The sequence below is a fragment of the Pristiophorus japonicus genome, chromosome 1 (genome assembly GCF_044704955.1).
Source record: "Pristiophorus japonicus isolate sPriJap1 chromosome 1, sPriJap1.hap1, whole genome shotgun sequence".
Lineage (NCBI taxonomy): Eukaryota > Metazoa > Chordata > Chondrichthyes > Pristiophoridae > Pristiophorus > Pristiophorus japonicus.
In genome coordinates this window covers 160842845-160864801 of record NC_091977.1, presented here as the reverse complement: position 1 = coordinate 160864801, position 21957 = coordinate 160842845, and the positions used below count along the sequence as shown (strand labels likewise).

Below are 21957 nucleotides of genomic sequence, written 5' to 3'. Positions count from 1 at the left end.
TGCTTTCTTAATTGCTTGATGTACCTGCATGTTAACTTTCAGTGACTCATGTAAGGGAATAATATCGTTTTAAACTCAAAATTACTCAGGTTTCAGATCATTTTGATTACTTTTTCCATAAATGTTCTTTTATGCTATTTCAATTACCTACCTAAACGTCCCTCATATTATAGCTCTGGATATTAGGAGGGCAGAACGTTAGAATTGGTTTATCTTGAAATCAACAAGTCTTTTTCATATCTGAATCAAATTAGTCATGTGATTTACCTGGTAGATGTTTTGGAAAGCAAGTCAGAGGAAGAATCAGACACCAAGCCAGTATCCAGCACAAAATAAACCCAATCCACCAGGCACCAAGCCATCGAGGGTCTTTTTGCAGCAAAGGAATTCTAAAAAGTAAAAATAATATCTTAACGTCACAACTTCTTTACAATATCACATACTTACATCCTAGAACCACACAAAACCAAAACCGTGTCATTTTCAATATCAGCTATTTTTTTCAAATTCTGGTTACATTAGCTTTCTCTTGTCCTGCTGAGGGATTTTAGGGCTGGAGCTTCAGGTCTTCTCCTCTCCATTTTTCACCCTGGAGCGGCAGCAATGGCAGCAGTGAGGTGTTTTGGCCGGGCGGTCAGCCTCCAACGCCCCGCAGTGATCCTCTGGTCCAGTTTAGCGGTGACGCTGAGCAGCACCGCCCGGAGGGGCTGCGCCAGGTGTGCAACGAAATCAGGCGTTCCAATGATCCCTATAGCGACGAGGTAAATAATGGACTCTAAGGTAAGTGTGATTGTTTTTTCTTTTAATTTTTTTTTGCAATTTGTGCTTTGGTGGCATGGGCAATGTTTTAGGAATGTTTTTGTGGTATTTTTTAAAGTTCCCCCCCTCCCCCGCTAGGTGTCTCTCGGAGTCTCTCAGCTCCCGGCCCAGCTCCTTAGCTCGGGAGTTTCCCATCCAAACACCCTACGAGAGGTGTACAACGCCTCCTTTAGCGCTGCGCTCCCTGACACAGGGCCCAGCTGCCCAAACGTACTTACTGAGGAGCAAACTATTCCCAGGCCCTAACTTTCCCGCCCCGCCGCCATTATTGCCCCAAAAACATCAAAGCCGAAAATCCAGTTTACTTAATGACTGTGGTCAATACTTCATTTCAGCAGTTGCACTGGGATTAATGTCAATGTTAGGTATAATTTGGACAATAATTACTAAAATCATCCTTAAAAAAGCATAATTGAGTCCAGACTCAAAACTGAGTTCAACAATTTCAGGTCATAACCTCTACCCCCATATTTTCGGACGGCAGCTGTTGGTGATTTTGCTATTCCCATTTACACCTCATCTAGACCCATCTTTTGTTTCTTTCCTTGTCCCATTATCATCTCCTTTTGCCTTACATCATCATCCCTTTTGTCATTTAATCTCTCCTGCCTTCTGCTCCATCAAAGGCCTTCCCTTTTGTTCTTTCTTCCCCTCCTACTTTTCCTGACTTCTACACTTGCTGTAAACCTGTTATATCTCTAACTTTTTCAGTTCTGACAAAAGGTCATCGACTTGAAACGTTAACTCTCCACAAATGCTGCCTGACCTGCTGAGCATTTCCAGCATTTTATATTTTAGAAAAACAAAGGTTAGCATCATCAATAGATCATCATTTCTTTTTATTCATTCACAGGTGTGGGCGTCACTGACAAGGCCAGCATTTATTGCCCAATCCTCATTGCCCTTGACTGTGCATAACATGATCAACTTCAACGTAGCGTTTGAAAGAGAGAAATACAAAACAGCTACTAAGGTTCTAGATTTAGGTAAGGCCGACTTCAACCGGACGAGATAGAGACTGACCACAGTAAACTGGACAAATCTGTTAAGGGGTAAAATGACAGGAGACCAGTGGGAGATGTTTAAAAAATAATTTAAAGTGAGACAGTTCATACCCATGAGGGTCAAGAGTACTACTTGCCAAAAATACAGCCATGGACGACTAAAGAGGTAAAGGACAGCATAAAACTAAAAGAAAAATCACACAAAAATGAAAAAAATATCACAGATCCTGGCGAATGGGAAAGATACAAAGAACAGCAAAGGGTCACAAAACAGATAGTAAGAGTTACAAAAAGGGAGTATAAATAAAACTTGCAAGGGATATCAAAATCAATACGAAGAATATTTAAAATTATATTAGGAAAAAGAGCGTAGTCAGGATCAATGTTAGCCCCTTAAAAACTGAAAGCGGTGATATTATCAATGATAAAAAGGAAATGGCGGACATGTTGAACAATTACTTTGTGTCAGTATTTACAGTAGAAGAAGAGGATAGTATGCTGAAAATCCCAAGGAAACTAATATTGAATCTGGGACAGGGGCTCAATAAAATTAACGTAAGTAAAATAACAGTAATAAAAAAAATAATGGCACTAAAGAGTGACAAATCTCCAAGAACAAATGGTTTCCATCGCAGGGTTTTAAAGGAAGTAGGTGAGCACATTTCAGATGCCCCAATTATAACCTTCCAAAGTTCTCTAGATTCAGGAACCATTCCTTTAGATTGCAAAATAGCGCCTTATCACTCCGCTATTTAAGAATGGCGAGAGAGGGAAACTAGGGAATTATAGACCAGTTAGCCTAACATCTGTAGTTGGGAAATTGCGAGTCTATAATTAAGGATAGGCTGACTGAACTCCTTGAAATTTTTCAGTTGATCAGAGAGAGCCAGCATGGATTGGTTAAAGGTAGGTCATGCCTGACAAACCTGACTGAATTTTTTGAAGAGGTGACTAAGTATTGGACAGGGGAATGTCTACGCATGTTATTTATATGGACTTCCAGAAGGCATTTGACAAAGTCCCACATAAGAGACTGTTATCCAAGGTAGAAGCCCATGGAATTGAGGGCAAATTATTGACCAGGAAAGGAAATTGGCTGAGCAGCAGGAGACAGAGAGTAGGGATAATAGGAAGAAACTCAAGATGGCAGGTTGTGACTACTGGTGTCCCGCAGGCTTCTGTGGTAGGGCCTCAACTATTCACAATATTTATTAACGACTTAGATGATGGCATAGAAAGTCATATATCCAAATTAAACGATGACACAAAGATAGAAAGCATGGTAGGCAGTGTAGAGTCAGAGAGATACAGAGATCATAACAAGAGAAATGTGTGAGAGGCATAAAGAAAGATAGGTTTTCTGCCTTTTCATGCCTGTAATGTATGCATCTGTCAGGATGCTCATAGGTTTCTAGAGCTATTGAACCTGGGAGGCGTCCGGGCCTCCATGCGGAGGCTGTCTGTCTTTTGCCAGGAACTCATCAAGGTCTGGAACAAGGTCGCCTGCAAATGTCCTTCGGGAGCCGCTGCTCAGGAATCCGTACCTCCACGAGCGCGGTTTTAAGTGGCAGGCGGACAAGAGGGCTGTGTTTGGCAAGGTGACCAGGGTCAGGGACCTACTGGATGGCGGAGGAGCGGGCTGGATGGCGCCTGAGGAGCTGGCACGGCGCCTATCCTGGGCTGATGTCCGGCACACTGCCAATGCCATCAAGTCGCTAAAAACAGCACTGGGCCCTGACTCCATTAGGTGTGTCGAGGATGCTCAAGCACGTGGGGCGATCTCGTCCGAACTGACCCCCATCCGGACGGAATTCCTCATCAGCGCGCAGCCCCGAAACCTCCCTCGGGAGGTGGTGCCTCACAACTTGAGCCTCCTCCGGGAAATCCCCTCCTTGCCTTTCAGTTGTGCATGAAGGGTATTCCTGTACGGGCTGCTCTTGCATACTCTCCATTTTGCCATCCTCGCCTGCTGTTCGGAAACGCCATGGCGCACCATCTTGCCGTATGAAGGAGGCGAGAGTCCCCAATGGAGTGCTCTCTACGTGGGAGTCCTCCCTTTATTTATTGTGGATTTGGCCTGGAGAGTGTTGCACGGAGCAGTCCCATGCAATAAGTTTTTAAGTCGGTTCACGGACTCCCTGGCCACCTGTAATTTCTGCAGTCTGGAAGAGTCCGTGTTCCACATCTATGTTGTATGTGTGAGATTGCAGCCCATCTTCCAATATTTGAAGGGGCTGCTCCTCAAATTCTGGTTGCACTTCAGTCCCACACTCCTGATCTTTGAGCACCCTGTGCAGAGGGGAGCAGGCAGGTCGGAAAGCTTCCTCATAGGACTGCTCCTGGGCATGGCCAAGGGGGCCATCAACCGATCCAGACAGTGGACGGTTGAAGGGGTCGTTCAGCCCGACTGACTGCCTCTCTTCCGTGGTTACAGGGTGCCCCTGGAGATGGAGCACGCAGTGTCCACCGGTACACTTGCGGCCTTCTGCGAGAGGTGGACGCTGGAGTGATTGAGTGCATCATCACCCCCGGCAACTAAGTTTTAATTTGAATTAGTTTACTGTCAAAAGTTTAATTTGTTTATTGTGTCGGTTTTAGTGCTCCCCCTTTAATAAGGGGGCACTTGTATTAATGTTTCAACTATAAAATAGTTGCAGAGCTATTGAACCTGGGAGGCGTCCAGGCCTCCATGCGGGGGCTGCCTGTCTTTTTCCAGGAACTCATAAGGGTCTGGAACAAGGTCGCCTGCAAATGCAGTTCTCCCCCATCTGGAGTGGCGGCTGCCCTTCGGGAACCGCTGCTCAGGAATCCATTCCTCCACGAGCGCGATTTTAAGTGGCAGGCGGAGAAGAGGGCTGTGTCTGGCGAGGTGACCAGGGTCAGGTACCTACTGGATGGCGGAGGAGCGGGTTGGATGGAGCCAGAGGAGCTGGCACGGCGCCTATCCTGGACCGACGTCCGGCACACGGCCAAAGTCATCGAGTCGCTAAAAATGGCACAGGGCCCTGACTCCGTTAGGTGTGTCGAGGATGCTCAAGCACGTGGGGCGATCCCATCCGAACTGACCCCCGTCCAGACGGAATTCTTCATCGATGCCAAGCCCCGAAACCTCCCTCGGGAGCCGGCGCCTTACAACTTGAGCCACCTCCGGGAAATCCCCTCCGTGCCTTCCAGTTCTGCGCAGAGGGGTTCACTGTATGGGCTGCTCCTGCACACTCTCCATTTTGCCATCCTCGTCTGCCGCCCGGACACGCCATAGCGCATCATCTTGCCGTCCGGAGGAGGCGGGGGTCGCCAATGGAAGACACGGGGAAGTCCCGTGCAATAAATTTTTAAGTCGGTTCACGGACTCCCAGGCTCCTGCAATTTCTGCAATCTGGAGGAGTCCGTGTTCCATGTGTATGTACGTTCTGTGAGGTTGCAGCACCTCTTCCATTATTTGAAGTGGCTGCTCCTCAATTTTTGGCTGCACTTCAGTCCCATGCTTCTGATCTTTGGGCATCCGGTGTGGAGGGGAGCGGGCAGGTTGGAGGGCCTCCTCATAGGACTGCTCCTGGGCCTGGCTAAGATGGCCATTAACAGGTCCAGGCAGCGGGCGATCGAGGGGGACCTTCAGCCTGACTGCCTGCCTCTCTTCCACGACTACATTCGCGCCAGGATGTCCCTGGAAATGGAGCACGCGGTGTCTACTGGTACGCTCACGGCCTTCCGCATGAGGTGGGCGCCGGAGGGACTGGAGTGCATCATCACCCCGGCAACCAAATTTTAATTTGACCATTTAAGATTCACAAAGTTTTATTTGTTAATTTGTCAGTTCTAGTACCCCTTTAATAAGGGGGCACTCAGCTTTATCGTTTAATTAAAATAGTTGTAGAGCTGTTGAGTTGGGAGTGGCTTAGCCAGTCATGTGATGTTCACAAGACTCAATAAAAACCCAGCCAGTTGGGTTCAGGGAATCTACGATGTAGCATGTGCTTGTGAGCCTGGTGGATGAACTGGTTGTGTAGCATGATTGTTAAACCTTTTGCTAATAAACCAACTAGATCTTAATAGTACTGCATTGCTATGAACTCTTAAGCAAAGAACTCTTAAGCAATGAAGCAAATTTATTACAATGCCCAAATGGATGGGAATTCTAGCCCAGAGAAAACAGGGGAGGGGGATAAAATAGAAGAGAAATAAGGAGGGAGACAAATGATTTAAGAGTGGGAATCAATGAGAGATAGTTACAGTGAGAGAGAGAGATATCTTTTTTCGCTGAGCAATATCACAGGAGATCAACTTATTTATGTTATTTACTTCAAAAAAGCTGAGTCTAAGGGCCCGATTTTGGTGGAATGCCGAATTCTCGGTGGTCTCGTGGTGGTCGGTCAATTTTCACCGCCCGGTACTGCTGGGGTAGAGTGCTGGCAACATTGGTCCGGGCAGTCCTGAGCAGTGCGTCAGCGGAGTACGACGGACGGTCTGCTCCGACGGTGCAGGGTAAGTTGTCTGGGACTCGGGACTCGTCGGGTCCTAAGTTCTGCGCACGCGCGCTCTTCCATTGACTGCTGTCATCCCCTCTCGGCCCGAGAAGAGCAGTCCGGAGGCCAGAGGCTACCGACGTCGGATCGCAGGTAAGTGTCTCCATTTAAGTTTAGATTTTTAATTGTTTTGTGCAGTGTTTTTGATTTATTTATAATATATTGTTATTTAATTATTTATTTATTTCGCGGTTTTTTTGGGGGGGGCGGAATAGATCTCGGGGGGGGGTGGGGGGGATTAGATCTCTGAGGAGGGGATTAGATCTCTGGGGAAGGGATTAGATCTTTGGGGAGGATATTAGATCTTTGGGGAGGATATTAGATCTTTGGGGAGGATATTAGATCTTTGGGAGGGGATTAGATCTCTGGTGGGGGGGGGAAATGAGATCTCTGGGGGGGGATTAGCTCTCTGGGGAGATTAGATCTCTGGGAAGGGGATTAGATCTCCGGGAAGGGGATTAGCTCTCCGGGGGGGTGGGGGATTAGATCTCTCTGGGGGGGATTAGATCTCTGGCGGGGGGGGGGGGGCTGGTGGAGGACTAGACTGCTGGGGGGAGGGGGAGGGGGAGGGAGAGAAATAGATTGCTGAGGGGAGGAATAGATCGCTGGGGAGGAGGAACATTGCAGTTTACATACTGCCGACACACCATCGGCATAAAACCACATTTTTTCAGATGGTGTGCAGCTCTGGTGGTACATCGGCAGTATGCTACCAATGTCGGACTTTTGGGCAGTCTGTAGGGTCCTCCGTGTGGGTAGACGGTATGCATACCGCCCGCCGGTATGGCACTGATGAATTTCCCGCCGGGCGGTATGTGGGCGGTATGTCGGTATTTTTTGATCAATTTTGCGATTTTGGGCGGTATGTCAGCGGTCCGCAGGCGGTATGTGGTGGTATGTCCACCAATTTCAGCCCCTGGGGCTTTTGTGAATATAACTATAGGGATATTACAGGGAATATCTTGGCTGCTGATTTCTTTTATTAAGCATTTATCAGTCATCTGGCTCAACATGAATATTACCAATTAGACTGAGAAAACATAGCACAGAAGAATCGAAGGATTAAAAACAACTTACGTGGAAACTTCATTGACATCAATATAAATGTCAAGCAGCTGACCACCTAAAATATATCCAACGGCAGGGCCCAGAACTGACATACCATTTCCAATACCTGTGGATTATCAGAGCAGGTGTTTATTTAATTAGGATTGAAGATACAATAATAAGTTAAAAATGTCTTATGATAGTTGGAATTTGAATTGCTCCACCATTGGCAGACCTGCCTTGAGCTGCCTTGACCCTAAGCACTGGACTTCCCTCCCTAAACCTCTCCACCTCTCTACCTTTCACTCCACCTTGAGGACGCTCCTTAAAACCTACTACACCTGTCTTAATATCCTCTTATGTGGCTCAGGGTTCGATAACGCTCCCTTGAAGCACCCTTGAGTATTTTTTGACATTAAAAGCATTTTATAAATGCAAGTTGTTCTTATTGTGGATGTAATTACAACTTGCATTTTGATTGGTTTGAGTGCAAACGTGGTCCACATCTAAATCTGAAAATTAAAATTTTTAAATGATATATAAGCAGGTATTGTTCAAAGTTCCATTGTAACGATATTGGCTCTCATGAACAAAATGTTGAATCATTGTGGGTGGAGATTAGAGATAGTAAGGGGAAAAAGTCACTGGTGGGCGTAGTTTATAGGCCCCCAAATAATAACTTGATGGTGGGGGGGACAATAATCAAGGGAATAATGGAGGCATGTGAAGAAGGAACGGCAGTAATCATGGGGAATTTTAACCTACATATCGATTGGTCAAATCAAATCACACGGGGTAGCCTTGAGGAGGAATTCATAGAACTCATCGGGATTGTTTCTTAGAACAGCAGGTTACAGAACCTACAAGGGAGCAAGCTATCTTAGATCTGGTTCTGTGTAATGAGTCAGGAATAATAAACGATCTCCTAATAAAAGATCCTCTCGGAATGAGTGATCACAGTATTGCTGAATTTGTAATACTGATTGAGGGTGAGGAAGTAGTGTCTCAAACGAGCGCACTATGCTTAAACAAAGGGGACTACAGTGGGATGAGGGCAGAGTTGGCTGAAGTAGACTGGGAACACAGACTAAACGGTGGCACAATTGAGGAACAGTGGAGGACTTTTAAGGAGCTCTTTCATAGTGCTCAACAAAAATATATTCCAGTGAAAAAGAAAGGCGGTAAGAGAAGGGAAAACCAGCCGTGGATAACCAAGGAAATAAAGGAGAGTATCAAATTAAAAACCAATGCGTATAAGGTGGCCAAGGTTAGTGGGAAACTAGAAGATTGGGAAAATTTTAAACGACAGCAAAGAATGACTAAGAAAGCAATAAAGAAAGGAAAGATAGATTACAAAAGTAAACTTGCACAAAACATAAAAACAGATAGTAAAAGCTTTTATCGATATATAAAACGGAAAAGAGTGACTAAAGTAAATGTTGGTCCCTTAGAAGATGAGAAGGGGGATTTAATAATGGGAAATGTGGAAATGGCTGAGACCTTAAACAATTATTTTGCTTCAGTCTTCACAGTGGAAGACACAAAAACCATGCCAAAAATTGCTGGTCACAGGAATGTGGGAAGGGAGGACCTTGAGATAATCACTATCACTAGGGGGGTAGTGCTGGACAGGCTAATGGGACTCAAGGTAGACAAGTCCCCTGGTCCTGATGAAATGCATCCCAGGGAATTAAAATAGATGACGGAAGTTATAGCAGATGCATTCGTTATAATCTACCAAAATTCTCTGGACTCTGGGGAGGTACCAGCGGATTGGTAAGCAGCTAAAGTAACGCCTCTGTTTAAAAAAGACAAAAGGCAGGTAACTATAGGCCGGTTAGTTTAACATCTATAGTGGGGAAAATGCTTGAAGCTATCATTAAGGAAGAAATAGCGGGACATCTAGATAGGAATAGTGCAATCAAGCAGACGCAACATGGATTCATGAAGGGGAAATCATGTTCAACTCATTTACTGGAATTCTTTGAGGATATAACGCGCATGGTGGATAGAGGTGTACCGATGGATGTGGTGTATTTAGATTTCCAAAAGGCATTCGATAAGGTGCCACATAAAAGGTTACTGCAGAAGATAAAGGTACGCTGAGTCAGAGGAAATGTATTAGCATGGATAGAGAATTGGCTGGCTAACAGAAAGCAGAGAGTCGGGATAAATAGGTCCTTTTCGGATTGGAAACCGGTGGTTAGTGGTGTGCCACAGGGATCAGTGCTGGGACCACAACTGTTTACAATATACATAGATGACCAGGAAGAGGGGACAGAGTGTAGTGCAACAAAATTTGCAGATGATACAAAGATTAGTGGGAAAGCGGGTTGTGTAGAGGACACAGAGAGGCTGCAAAGAGATTTAGATAGGTTAAGCGAATGGACTAAGATTTGGCAGAGGGAATACAATGTCGGAAAATATGAGGTCATCCACCTTGGGAAAAAAAACAGTAAAAGGGAATATTATTTGAATGGGGAGAAATTACAACATGCTGCGGTGCAGAGGGACCTGGAGGTCCTTGTGCATGAATCCCAAAAAGTTAGTTTGCAGGTGCAGCAGATAATCAGGAAGGCGAATGGAATGTTGGCCTTCATTGCGAGAGGGATGGAGTACAGAAGCAGGGAGGTCCTGCTGCAACTGTACAGGGTATTGGTGAGGCCGCACCTGGAGTACTGTGTGCAGTTTTGGTCACCTTACTTAAGGAAGGATATACTAGCTTTGGAGGGGGTACAGAGACGATTCACTAGGCTGATACCAGAGATGAGGGGGTTACCTTATGATGATAGATTGAGTAGACTGGGTCTTTACTCGTTGGAGTTCAGAAGGATGAGGGGTGATCTTATAGAAACATTTTAAATAATGAAAGGGATAGACAAGATAGAGGCAGAGAGGTTGTTTCCACTGGTCGGAGAGACTAGAACTAGGGGGTACAGCTTCAAAATACGGGGGAGCCAATTTAAAACCGAGTTGAGAAGGAATTTCTTCTCCCAGAGAGTTGTGAATCTGTGGAATTCTCTGCCCAAGGAATCAGTTGAGGCTAGCTCATTGAATGTATTCAAATCACAGATCGACAGATTTTTAACCAATAAGGGAATTAAGGGTTATGGGGAGCGGGCGGGTAAGTGGAACTGAGTCCACGGCCAGATCAGCCATGATCTTGTTGAATGGCAGAGCAGGCTCGAGGGGCTGGATGGCCTACTCCTGTTCCTAATTCTTATGTTCTTATGTTAACATGCAGAAATAAACTAAAGAACCATTTTAACCTAATGCTTGATTTCCACCAGCAAGAAAATACTTTTTTGAATGCTGAGAAATAATGAGAACAGCCAAACAAGGTGCTGGAGTCTAAACAGAAATGATTGCTGTGTGTTAAGATACAGGACTTGATTTTCCAAGCTTGTGCTGTTCGCACCAGCCACCAGCCTTGTACACCAGCCGCCAAAACAGAAAATCGTAATAGCATGCCCTTAATTTTCTGTCCACTAAAGTTAATGGGTGGAAATTCATGGACAGTACATTATTGCACGGTCATGGGCGAGACACCTCACCGACAACTTGGGAAATCAAGCCTGTCGGAGATGATTCTGTAGGGGAGTGGTGCTCAAAGGGTCAAAATCCTAAACACTTGTCGATATCTTTCAGCTCCCCAATCATATTTTAATGCAAGTCTGCTCATTTGAGGCAACCGGGAACAGATATTATGCTGGATTTTCCGGCTCTTTGTGCTGCAGGTTTCACCCCAGAGCGGCATGAAAGGTGGCGTACAGGTCTCCTGCGCCTCTTCGCGATCCTCCGGTCCGTTTTTGCGGCGGCGTTCAGCAGCACCGCCGGGAAGAGCTGCGCCGGGTGTGTATCGCCTCAAGTTGTAACACCAGCAGTAGTTTGGCCACTTGCCCGATCCGTCCGCCCGGAAGTACTCCCACAATGACCACCTGGGAAATCAGTACGGTCCAACCATGCCGGTGACAGTGAGGACGGTAAAGTACTCTGAAGGCAAGTTCGAGTGTCTGTCCTTTTAATTTTTCAGCGATTTGTGTTGTGATGGCGTGGGCAATTGTTTTGGGAATGTTTTTGTGGGGTTTTTTTAAAAGGTTTTCCACCCTCCCCAGGTCTCTCTCGGAGCGCTAATGGCCCGGCACTTTAGTTTGTGAATTTCCCATTTTTGCACCTCAAAGTGTACAACGTCTCCCTTCATTCTGCGTCCCCTGACGCAGGGCGCAGATGGCGAAAATTCCTTACCAAAGTGCAGACTATTCCCGGCCAGTAACTTTCCCGCTCCACCTCTGTATTCACCCCAAAAACAGAAAAGCCTAAAATCCAGCCCATAATGTGCAAAATTCCCCTTAGAGGTGACAACATGAACCTTCATTCCAGTGATATTTCCAGTGACTGAGATGTGCTTCCCAAAAGCCACCATTCTTATTAAAAAAAAAGCATGGTGCCAGCGACAGTGCGCCCTCCCCTTTAATGGCAGCCGCATTTTAGAAGGACTTCAAGCTCAGTGCACGGGCAGAAAAAGCTGCTCGTGGCACCAAGCGTCAGGAGCAAGATTTTTTTCGGCGGAATTTCGCCATTGGTGGGGGGAACATCTGCAATGCGTGCACTGATGATGCACTTAGGACGGATCGGCAGCAGTGGAGCGGTAGTGGGGGGAGCGAGTCACCGCCGGGATACCACAGGAGCGGTATTTTCAAAATGGCGGCCACTACACGAAAAATCGGTGGTCATTGCAATCCGTAGCGTGACCACCGATTTCCAGCGGTAACAGGCCTTAAGGGAAGGGGCAATTTCGGTCCCTTAGAGTCATAGATGATGATTTCCTCTGTGCGTGAGGTGTAACAAGATTGTATTTAATTCTTTATAAGCACATTTACAATATTGCTTCACATGGTGCACAGAATAAATCTTCAGCCACTGCTACTTCAGGAGAAAACATAACTATTTCAAAAGACATGGGGAGGGTGGGAGAAATTTGGCTGCTTTGTGCCTCCTGCGGGAGGTGGTAACGGGGCACTAAAGGGGTTACTGATCGGGCACGGCAAATTCACCGATGCCCGCGAGCTTTCCTGGCAGTTTTGCGCTGGCGCTAACACTTACCACCTCGCTCTCTTGCGCCCCGTAGATCGTGTCGTCATCCGGTGCGCAGCGCCCCGTTACCGCCCCGGATGTGATATTTGCTCCCGCCCCCTGCTGCATCGCCAGCCATCAACAATGCAGCAACAAGAGGTGTTGTCGCCTGGTGTCTCGGCTGGCTGCCTGGAGAGCAATATTTAATGGTAGTGGTGGTCAGGTAGGGAAAACGTTATTCTTCGCACCAGTCTGGTGCCTACGGATTGTTTCTGATGGTGCATTGCTGCGCGATTCCTCAGCCCTCCATTCTCTTACAGTGCTTGGGGCTGTAATGGAAGTCGCACAGGTCCCGTGGTCCCACAGAAATAAGAGGAAGAACCTTACAACCCAGCACTGGCTCTTCCATTTAAGCAAGCATATTTCAGTGCTCTGCCACTACCGCCGCTCTCACACACTTTAGCGCTCCAAGAGAAGTGGTAGTGCCTGATTTAGCACTCCACTTCCCTCTTGCAGTGCTAAAGCTGAAATTCCCAGGATGAAAAAAGGATTATCATCTGGCGATACTTTTCTCACTTCTCAAAAGTTATCGCCCCAAAAGGGGTGCAACGGAATTTCTAGCCCCATATGGTCTTCAAAAAAAAAGTTCTTGCCAAAATGTTTTTCTTTATCAGATTAGAAACACAATTGTATGACAATGCACCATCACATTACTCACTGTGATCATGGTGAAAATTACCCCCTGCCAACCAGAATAAGGCACCCCTTCAACTGGCTATTTAATAATAATGTCGAATAACTGTGATTTTGTTTTTCAACAATTAATGTGATATACATACAGGATTATCATAACATCCCTATTCCAGAATACTACATTTTTTCTAAAAATTGGTAATCTACACTTAGACAGTAATGTAACACAATTCCAGGTGAAAGGTCAAGCCATCATATAAGCATACCTATATAGAGGGAACTTTTAACAGTAGAGACAGAGTCATCGATGTAGACCATCCCCAGTGTGTACAAAGGCGTTCCTCCAACCCCATGTAGCAACTGGCCCAGAAGAAACACAAATATAAAATTGGAGGATGTAAGCATAGTGGAAGGATTGCATTCCGGTGTGCTGGAATTACTGTTAGGAAGAGTGCAGGTCTCTGGAAAAAAAAGGGAAAACTGTTAGAATATTTTGAAAGCTAGCTCTCAGGAGAATTCCTTACCTTTTTAATACTGATCGTGTTTTTTTTTTGGTCTTGTTGATCCCAGTGCGGATGATGCTGTGTAAGTCATAATGCCATTAGTTTTCACCCATACTTCGCCACATAGGTGAAGCTTATTTGGTGCAGCACAATAGTGGAGTGAAAAAGAGCGACTGAGCATAGATGGAATATGAGTCATCAGGAGATCAATGTTAGATGAAATAAATAATTTCCTCGGAGGCTGCAGATGATCTGACAATATGAAAACTTCAGCCTGGATTTTGCGGTAGAAATAATGGTGAAGCTATCTATCTCATTGTTATTAAAGCATAAAATGGGACAGCAACTTTCGATGACCACAAATGCGCAGCTAATGCGGAAATCAGGAAGTTGCTATCAGAGTTGCCCCACTCCTCCAGAATCTGTGCTGTACAGGTATCTCAAGATACTCGGCATTCAAATACAGCGTGAAGTTGCTGTACTTACACTCATTGAACATTTACAATATTTTCACCAATTTATGATCCACAATGAATTGTTAGAATTGCAATTTGTCCCTATATGTTTGGGCACAAATTAAAATGCATTTTGCATTCCTTATTTGATCTAATTTCTATTATCTGTCGATGTTTAATTGTGTTATTTTTTTATTAACAAGTCTCCCTCCCAACTACAAAACCAGATGCTTGTGGATCCAACACAATTCAACACTCTGTATTGCTGTAAAATGCACAGTGAAAATCAACGTCACATGTCAAATATTGGGGTTGATGGTGTTCCCATGATCTAGTTCTTCTTGTCCTTTTCAGTGTCATTAGAGGTCGCAGTGCTGGAAAGTTCTCCCAAAGAAAGCCAACCGAGTTGTTGTTGTGCACCCTGTAGATATTGCATATTACAGCCACAGAGCGTCAGTGATGAAGAGGTGGATACTGAGTCCAGTGGCAGGGATGACAATAAAACAGATTGTTCTGTCTTGGATAGTGTTGAATTATTTGAGTGTTATCGCAGCTGGACACATCCGGGCAAATGGTGAGTATTCCATCGCATTCCTGATTTAAATCTTATAGATGGTGAAGAAGCTTTGAAGAGTCAGGAGGTGTGCCACTCATCGCAAAGTACCACATTGTTGCTATGGCTTATCCAGTTAATCTTATGCTGATGCTCAGGAAGCTGATGGTGGGCAATTTGAAAATTGGGAGAGCTGGTTGACCTTTCTCTTATTGGAGGTGACAATGACTTGGTATTTATATTTATATTTTAAGGGTACTGTCACTTGTCAACTCAAGCCTGGATATTATCCAGGTCCTGCTGTCGGGTGCTTCATTTTCAGAAAAGTTGTGAATGGACTTGAAGACTAGGAAAAGTCCTAATCCTGACCTTATTATAGAGGAAAGGTCATTGATGAAGCAGCTGTAGATGGTTAGGCTAAGGACATTTCCCTGAGGAACTTCTGCAGTGATGTCCTGGGGCTATGATGATTGGCCTTGAACAACAAACAGCCTACTTTCTATCAGGTATGACTTCAGCCTTTGGAGGGTTCTCCCTTCACTCCCCTAAAATCAGTGTTGCTTGGGTCCTTGGTGCTATGCTTTGTCAAGGTTGTGTGAAGTCTGGAGCTGAATAGTTCTGACAGAACCTGAACTGAGCATCAGCAGGTTATTTGTGAGTAGGTGTTGCTGATGACCGATTGATGACTTATTCTATCACTTTGCGAATGATTTGGAGGTAGCTGATAAGGCAATAATTTGCTTGGATAGATTTGTCCTGCTTTTTGTGGATAGGACATACCTGGGCAATTTTCCACATTGTCAGGTAGATGCCAGTGTCATAGCTAGGGGAGCAGATAATTCTGGTACATAGGTGTTCAGCACTACAGCGAGAATATTGTCTATGATGATGGGAACTTTGGGAGGAAGCCGGGTGGAATTGTCTAATTGGCACTTTTCGCTGAAGATGTTTGAAAACATTTCAGCTTTGCTCCTTGCATTCACGTGTCAGGCTTTGCCATGGTTTAGAATGGTGATAGAAACATAGAAACATAGAAAATAGGTGCAGGAGTAGGCCATTTGGCCCTTCGAGCCTGCACCACCATTCAATAAGATCATGGCTAATCATTCCTTCAGTACCCCATTCCTGCTTTCTCTCCATACCCCTTGATCCCTTAAGCTGCAAGGGCCATATCTAACTCCCTCTTGAATATATCCAATGAACTGGCATCAACAACTCTCTGCGGTAGAGAATTCCACAGGTTAACAACTCTCTGAGTGAAGAAGTTCCTCCACATCTCAGTCCTAAATGGCTTACCCCTTATCCTAATACTATGTCCCCTGGTTCTGGACTTCCCTAACATCGGGAACATTCTTCCTGCATCTAACCTGTCCAGTCCCGTCAGAATTTTATAGATTTCTATGAGATTCCCTCTCATCCTTCTAAACTCCAGTGAATACAGGCCCAGTCGATCCAGTCTCTCCTCATATGTCAGTCCAGCCATCCCTGGAATCAGTCTGGTGAACCTTCGCTGCACTCCCTCAATAGCAAGAATGTCCTTCCTCAGATTAGGAGACCAAAACTGAACACAATATTCCTGGTGGGGCCTCACCAAGGCCCTGTACAACTGCAGTAAGACTTCCCTGCTCCTATACTCAAATCCCCTTACTATTAAGGCCAACATACCATTTGCCTTCTTCACCGCCTGCTGTACCTGTATGCCAGCTTTCAATGACTGATGAACCATGGCACCCAGGTCTCGCTGCACCTCCCCTTTTCCTAATCTGCCGCCATTCATATTCATGAGTCTCTTCTTCCTGTAAGTTGTCTGAAAGTCCATCAACATTCTCAACTGGAAGTGGCAGGGCTACAGTACTTTAAACTGAGAGGTTTTCGATTCACTTAGCTCTGATTGTTGTCTGCTGCTTCTTGTATTTAGCATACAGGTAGCCGTTGTAGCTTCACTAGATTGGTGCCTCATTCTGAGGTTTGTCTACTGTTGCTCCTGGGGTGATAAATCTGTCCTTAGTCTGTCCCAGTTAGCACTGTGGTACTGTCGCGCTCCACAATGGAGGCTGTGCTCCAGGTGAAGTTGAGACTTTGACTTCACAAGGACAGTGTGGTGGCGACCTCTGCTAATGCTATCATGGACAGACTATGTTATGATATAATTGGCAGGAGTCCAAGTAGGTTTAATTCCCCATGTTTATTCCTTCACTACCTGAAGCAAGCCAAGCCTAGCAGCTATGTCCCTCAGGATTCAACCATCTCAATCAGTAGTAGTACTACAATGCTGCTCTGTGCCTTGCTTCCCTCAGTGCTTCGTCCAAATGGTATTCAGCATGGACAAGTACTGATTCTTTGCAACCAGATGGTTCTGGCACAGTGTGGCTGGGTGCCTGGCAGAAAACTTGAATAATCTCATCATCATCATAGGTAGTCCCTCGGAATCGAGGAAGATTTGCTTCCACTCCTGAAGTGAGTTCTTAGATGGCTGCTCCATCCAATACGAGAGCCATAGACTCTGTCACAGGTGGGACAGATAGTCGTTGAGGGAAGGGGTGGGTGGGACTGGTGCTTTATTTCTGCATGCTCTCGGCATTGAGACTCGAGGTGCTCAACGCCCTCTCGGATGCACTTCCTCCACTTAGGGCGGTCTTGGGCCAGGGACTCCCAGGTGTCAGTAGGGATGTTGCACTTTATCAGGGAGGCTTTGAGGGTGTCCTTATAACATTTCCGCTGCCCACCTTTGGCTCGTTTGCCGTGAAGGAGCTCCGAGTAGAGCACTTGCTTTGGGAGTCTCTGGCATGCGAGCAACGTGGCTTGTCCAGCGGAGCTGATCGAGTGTTCAATGCTTCAGTGCTGGGGACGTTGGCCTAGATGAGGATGCTGATGTTGGTACGCATGTCCTCCCAGGGTAAACTGCTTCTGACTCTCTAACCATGAAGGATTTTATAAAAATAGATGGAAAGAAAATCAGAAATTGTTTCCTGTAACAACAAGGGACACTATGGGGGAATTTAAACCTCAGGATGGGCAGAGGGAAGGTAGTTGGGATGTTAAAAATAAAAGAAATGGCTAACCCGACCCCAACCTGCTTCCATTTATATCGGAAATGGGTTAGGGAGTGGACAACTAGCCTGCTCTCCGGATATTTTAATAAGGCTGCTTGTCACAAACTCAACCTCTGTTTCACATTGAACTCCTGGGGCCTGGGTTTTTCGGGTCTCAAGAAACCCGGCAGCTGAAGGGAGGTGAGAACTGGCTTTTCCAACACTGCTTATGGCGAGGAGCAGAAATGCTACCCCGTCGTCCCAAGCTACTCTGTGAATCACCCCTCAATCAGCCGTCACTGCCCCACCCCCATCCCACGATCGGATACCTGATATCTGCCCTTCCTAATACTTGACCCCTGATGTCCAATCTCCAATGTCCAACTCACCTCCCGACCTCCAATGTCAAACTCCCACCCACCCCATATCAACTCACCTTCGCTCCCCCTCTGCCCACCCACGCGACTGCTTCTCAATCTGGCTTGCTGCAGTCGGGAAACTTGAATCAGGCCCTGATGTTAAATTCGGCAGGACCTCTGGCCGCAAAATCTCCACCCAAGCCCCACTCCCTTTGCGCCCTGTAGTTATTATCGGGTCTATAGTTCTGTACTATCGGGATGGCATAAAACAAAAACAGGAGGTAAACAGAATAAATAATAAATACAATAATTCATAAAGAATAAAAATCAATGGTTCTGGGCAAGCAATCATCTGCACAGAAATCCGCCAGCCCCACAAATGGATAAAACTACAAATAACAAAAGGATGGATGATAGAAAATATTGAATACTAGATGTACGCTAGTATATATAAAATATATATAATATAACCAACATGTGTCATCTGATACATTATCTTGCATGCATGCTTCTGCTGAGCTCCTGTCTTTTGAAATTTACTGCTCTCTAAATCCCTTGACATTGGAAATTGACATCAAAGACACCAGAATGTAGCTGCTGTAGAGGACCAGCTCACTGAAAAAAAAGTAGTAATGCTGTTTTTGAAAAGCTGTCTTTCAGATAGGAAGAAAGATCAAAGACTAGAGGTCAGCAATGAGGATCTTGAAAATAGATCACATGCAAATTATCTTTTGTTTTGATGATTTCCCAGAGGGTAATACAGGAAAAAAACAAAATACTTTCCAGAAGCCCATTTTACCTATTCTCTAGCGATTAGACAAGATATTAGCAAGAGCTGAAACTGTCAGGTTGAAATGCATTAAAATATTTCACCCAGTTAAAAAGACCAGACCCAACATCTTAATTGAAAAAATTCATTGATTTCAACACAAAAAAGCAATTCTACAAAAAGGTCTGTGAAGAGATATGTAAGAGACACCTTCTGTGATGCCTGATTTTAAGAGCCGCTTCGATGTCCTTATCCTCCACCCCCTCTTCAGAGCATAAGCTGCATGTGACTTCCACGACATGGAGGAGGTCACACCATGTGCACCGAAAGCAGGAGAATTTGAACCGCTGGATAATGATGTGCGAGGAGGTGAATGGGCTGGGGTTGCATCTCCAGTATTTGAATGGAGTAGGAGTGATAAAAGAGTGAACCATGTTGTGACGAGAGGATCCGTTCCTTCAGAATGCTGAGAGGGAAGGGGAGGGGAAGATAAGTTTGGTGGTGGGATTGTGTTCCAACAATAACAACTACTTGTATTTATATAGCGCCTTTACCGTAGTAAAACGTCCCAAGGCACTTCACTGGAGTGTTACGAGACAAAAATTGCCACCGAGCAACATTAGAAGAAATTAAGGCAGATAACCAAAATCTTGGCCAAAGAGGTAGGATTTAAGGAGAGTCTTAAAGGAGGAAAGCGAGGCGGAGAGGTTTAGGGAGGGAATACCAGAGTTTAGGGCCTAGGCAACTGAAGGCACGGCCATCAATGGTTGAGCGATTAGTCAGGGATGCTCAAGAGGGCAGAATTAGAGGAGCGCAGATATCTCGGGGGTTGTGTGGTTGAAGGAGATTACAGAGATAGGGAGGGATGAGGCCATGGAGGGATTGAAAACAAGGATGAGAATTTTGAAATTGAGGCATTGCTTAAACAGGAGCCAATGGAGGTGAGCGAGCACAGGGGTGATGGGTGAGCGGGACTTGGCGTGAGTTAGGACACGGCAGTTAGGACAAGCAGTCTGACAATTCAGAGACCATGGAGGGGTCAAGAGAAGTGGCGGTGAAGTAGAGCTGGGTGTCACCAGCGTACATGTGGAAACTGGTGCAGTCATTTCGGATGATGCCGCCAAGGGGCAGCTTGTAGATGAAAAATGGGAGGGGGCCAAGGATAGCTCCTTGGGGGACCCCAGAGGTAACGATATGGGAGTGGGAAGAGAAGCCATTGCAGGTGATTTTCTGACTACGATTAGATAGGTAAGAATGGAACCAGGCAAGTGCAGTCCCACCCAGCTGAACGATTGGAGTGTTGAAGCAGGATGGAGTGGTCAACCATGTCAAAGGTTGTAGACAGGTCGTGAAGGACAAGGAGTGATAGTTTACCTTTGTCACAATAACAAAGAATGTCATTTGTGATTTTGATGTGAAAATATGGTGGAAGAAGATATTTTATTTGCATTCATGGGATGTGGGCATCTCTGACAAGGCCAGCATTTATTGCCCTTGAGAATGTGGTGTTGGGATACCTTCTTGAACCATTGTATGGCGTGTGGTGAAGGTACTCCCATAGTGCTGTTCCAGAATTTCATCCAAGAGATGATAATGGAACGGCAATGTATCCAAGTCAGGATGGTGTATGACTTGGATGGGAACTTGGATGTGGTGGTGTTCCCAATCAAATGTTACTTGCCACTTATCAGCCCAAACCTGAATATTGTCCAAGTCTTGCTGCATGCAGGCACGGACTGCTTCATTAGCTGAGGAATTGAAAATGGAACTGAATACTATGCAATCATCAGCGAACATACTCACTTCTGACCTTATGATTGAGGGAGGGTCATTGATGAAGCAGCTGAAGATGGTTGGGCCTAGGATACTGACCTGAGGAACTCCTGCAGCGATGCCCTGCGGCTGAGATGATTGGCCTCCAACAACCACAACCCTCTTCCTTTGTGCTAGGTACACTCAAACAAATGCTGCCTTGATGTCAAGGGCAGTCACTCTCATTTCACCTCTGGAATTTAGCTCTTCTGTCCATGTTTGGACCAAGGCTGTAATGATGTCTGGACCTGAGTCGTCCTGGCGGAATCCAAACTGAACATCAGTGAGCAGGTTATTGGTGAGTAAGTGCCGCTTGATAGCACTGTCGACGAAACCTTCCATCACTTTGCTGATGATTGAGAGTAAATTGATGAGGCGGTAATCGGCCAGATTGGATTTGTCCTGCTTTTTGTGGACAGACATAACTAGGCAATTTTCCACTTTGTTGGGTAAATGCCAGTGTTGTAGCTGTACTGAAACAGCTTGGCTAGAGGCATGGCTATTTCTGGAGCACAAGTCTTCAGCACAACAGCCGGGATATTATTGAGGCCCATAACCTTTGCTGTATTCAGTGCGCTCAGCCGTTTCTTGATATCACGTGGAATTCGAATTGACTGAAGAATAGCTTCTATGATGATGGAGATCTCAGGAGGATGCCAATATGAATCATCCACTCAGCACTTCTGGCTGAAGATAATTACAGATGCTTCAGTCTTGTCTTTTGCACTCGCGTACATAGTAGTTGTTTTAATTGTCCACCACCATTCATGACTGGATTTGACAGGACTACAGAGCTTTGATCTGATCCATTGGTTGTGAAATCGCTTAGCTCTGTCTATAGCATGCTGCTTCCGCTGTTTCGTATGTATGTAGGCTGTGGTTACATTTTCTAAACCAAATCCAGAGATACACAGGGTGGGAGCACAGCAAAGTAGCCAGGACAGAAAATGTAGGTTGCATAGTGTAGCATGGCAAAATTTTCAGTCACACCTGACCGCCCCTCCGTGATTGAGGTCACAACTGACGGCTCCACAATGTCTAGGATTAGCCTGCCCCTTTCCCCTGGTGACTTATACTGAGCCGTCCCTCATCCGCTCCAATTGCCGTGCTACCGGGCATTTCCAGCGCTGACAATACAATAGCACGAGCCCAGCTGGCAACTCAGAAACAACCACCGGCACATGCGCAGAAAAACTACCCAGTCGTGCATGCGCAGTGAGTCACACTGGCCATTATATAAATTGTTGTTTATTTAGCCTTGGAATTGCAAACTAAGAGCTCAGGGGGGTACACTCACTACCCAGAGGTAACACTT

The 21957-nt window shown here is 45.7% G+C and overlaps 1 protein-coding gene across 5 annotated transcripts in view; it reads right to left on the bottom strand.

The window, feature by feature from the left end:
• Window positions 1–21957, bottom strand: part of LOC139266719 (solute carrier organic anion transporter family member 4C1-like) — a 202972-nt gene that overhangs the window by 115508 nt on the left and 65507 nt on the right. For all 5 annotated transcript variants that reach the window (XM_070884320.1, XM_070884329.1, XM_070884315.1 and 2 more), the window contains exons 4-6: window positions 13426–13620; window positions 7424–7520; window positions 268–389 (exon numbers count right to left, since the gene is read on the bottom strand). In XM_070884320.1, coding sequence (XP_070740421.1) covers window positions 268–389; window positions 7424–7520; window positions 13426–13620 — 414 coding nt within the window. The remainder of the gene's footprint in view (window positions 1–267; window positions 390–7423; window positions 7521–13425; window positions 13621–21957) is intronic.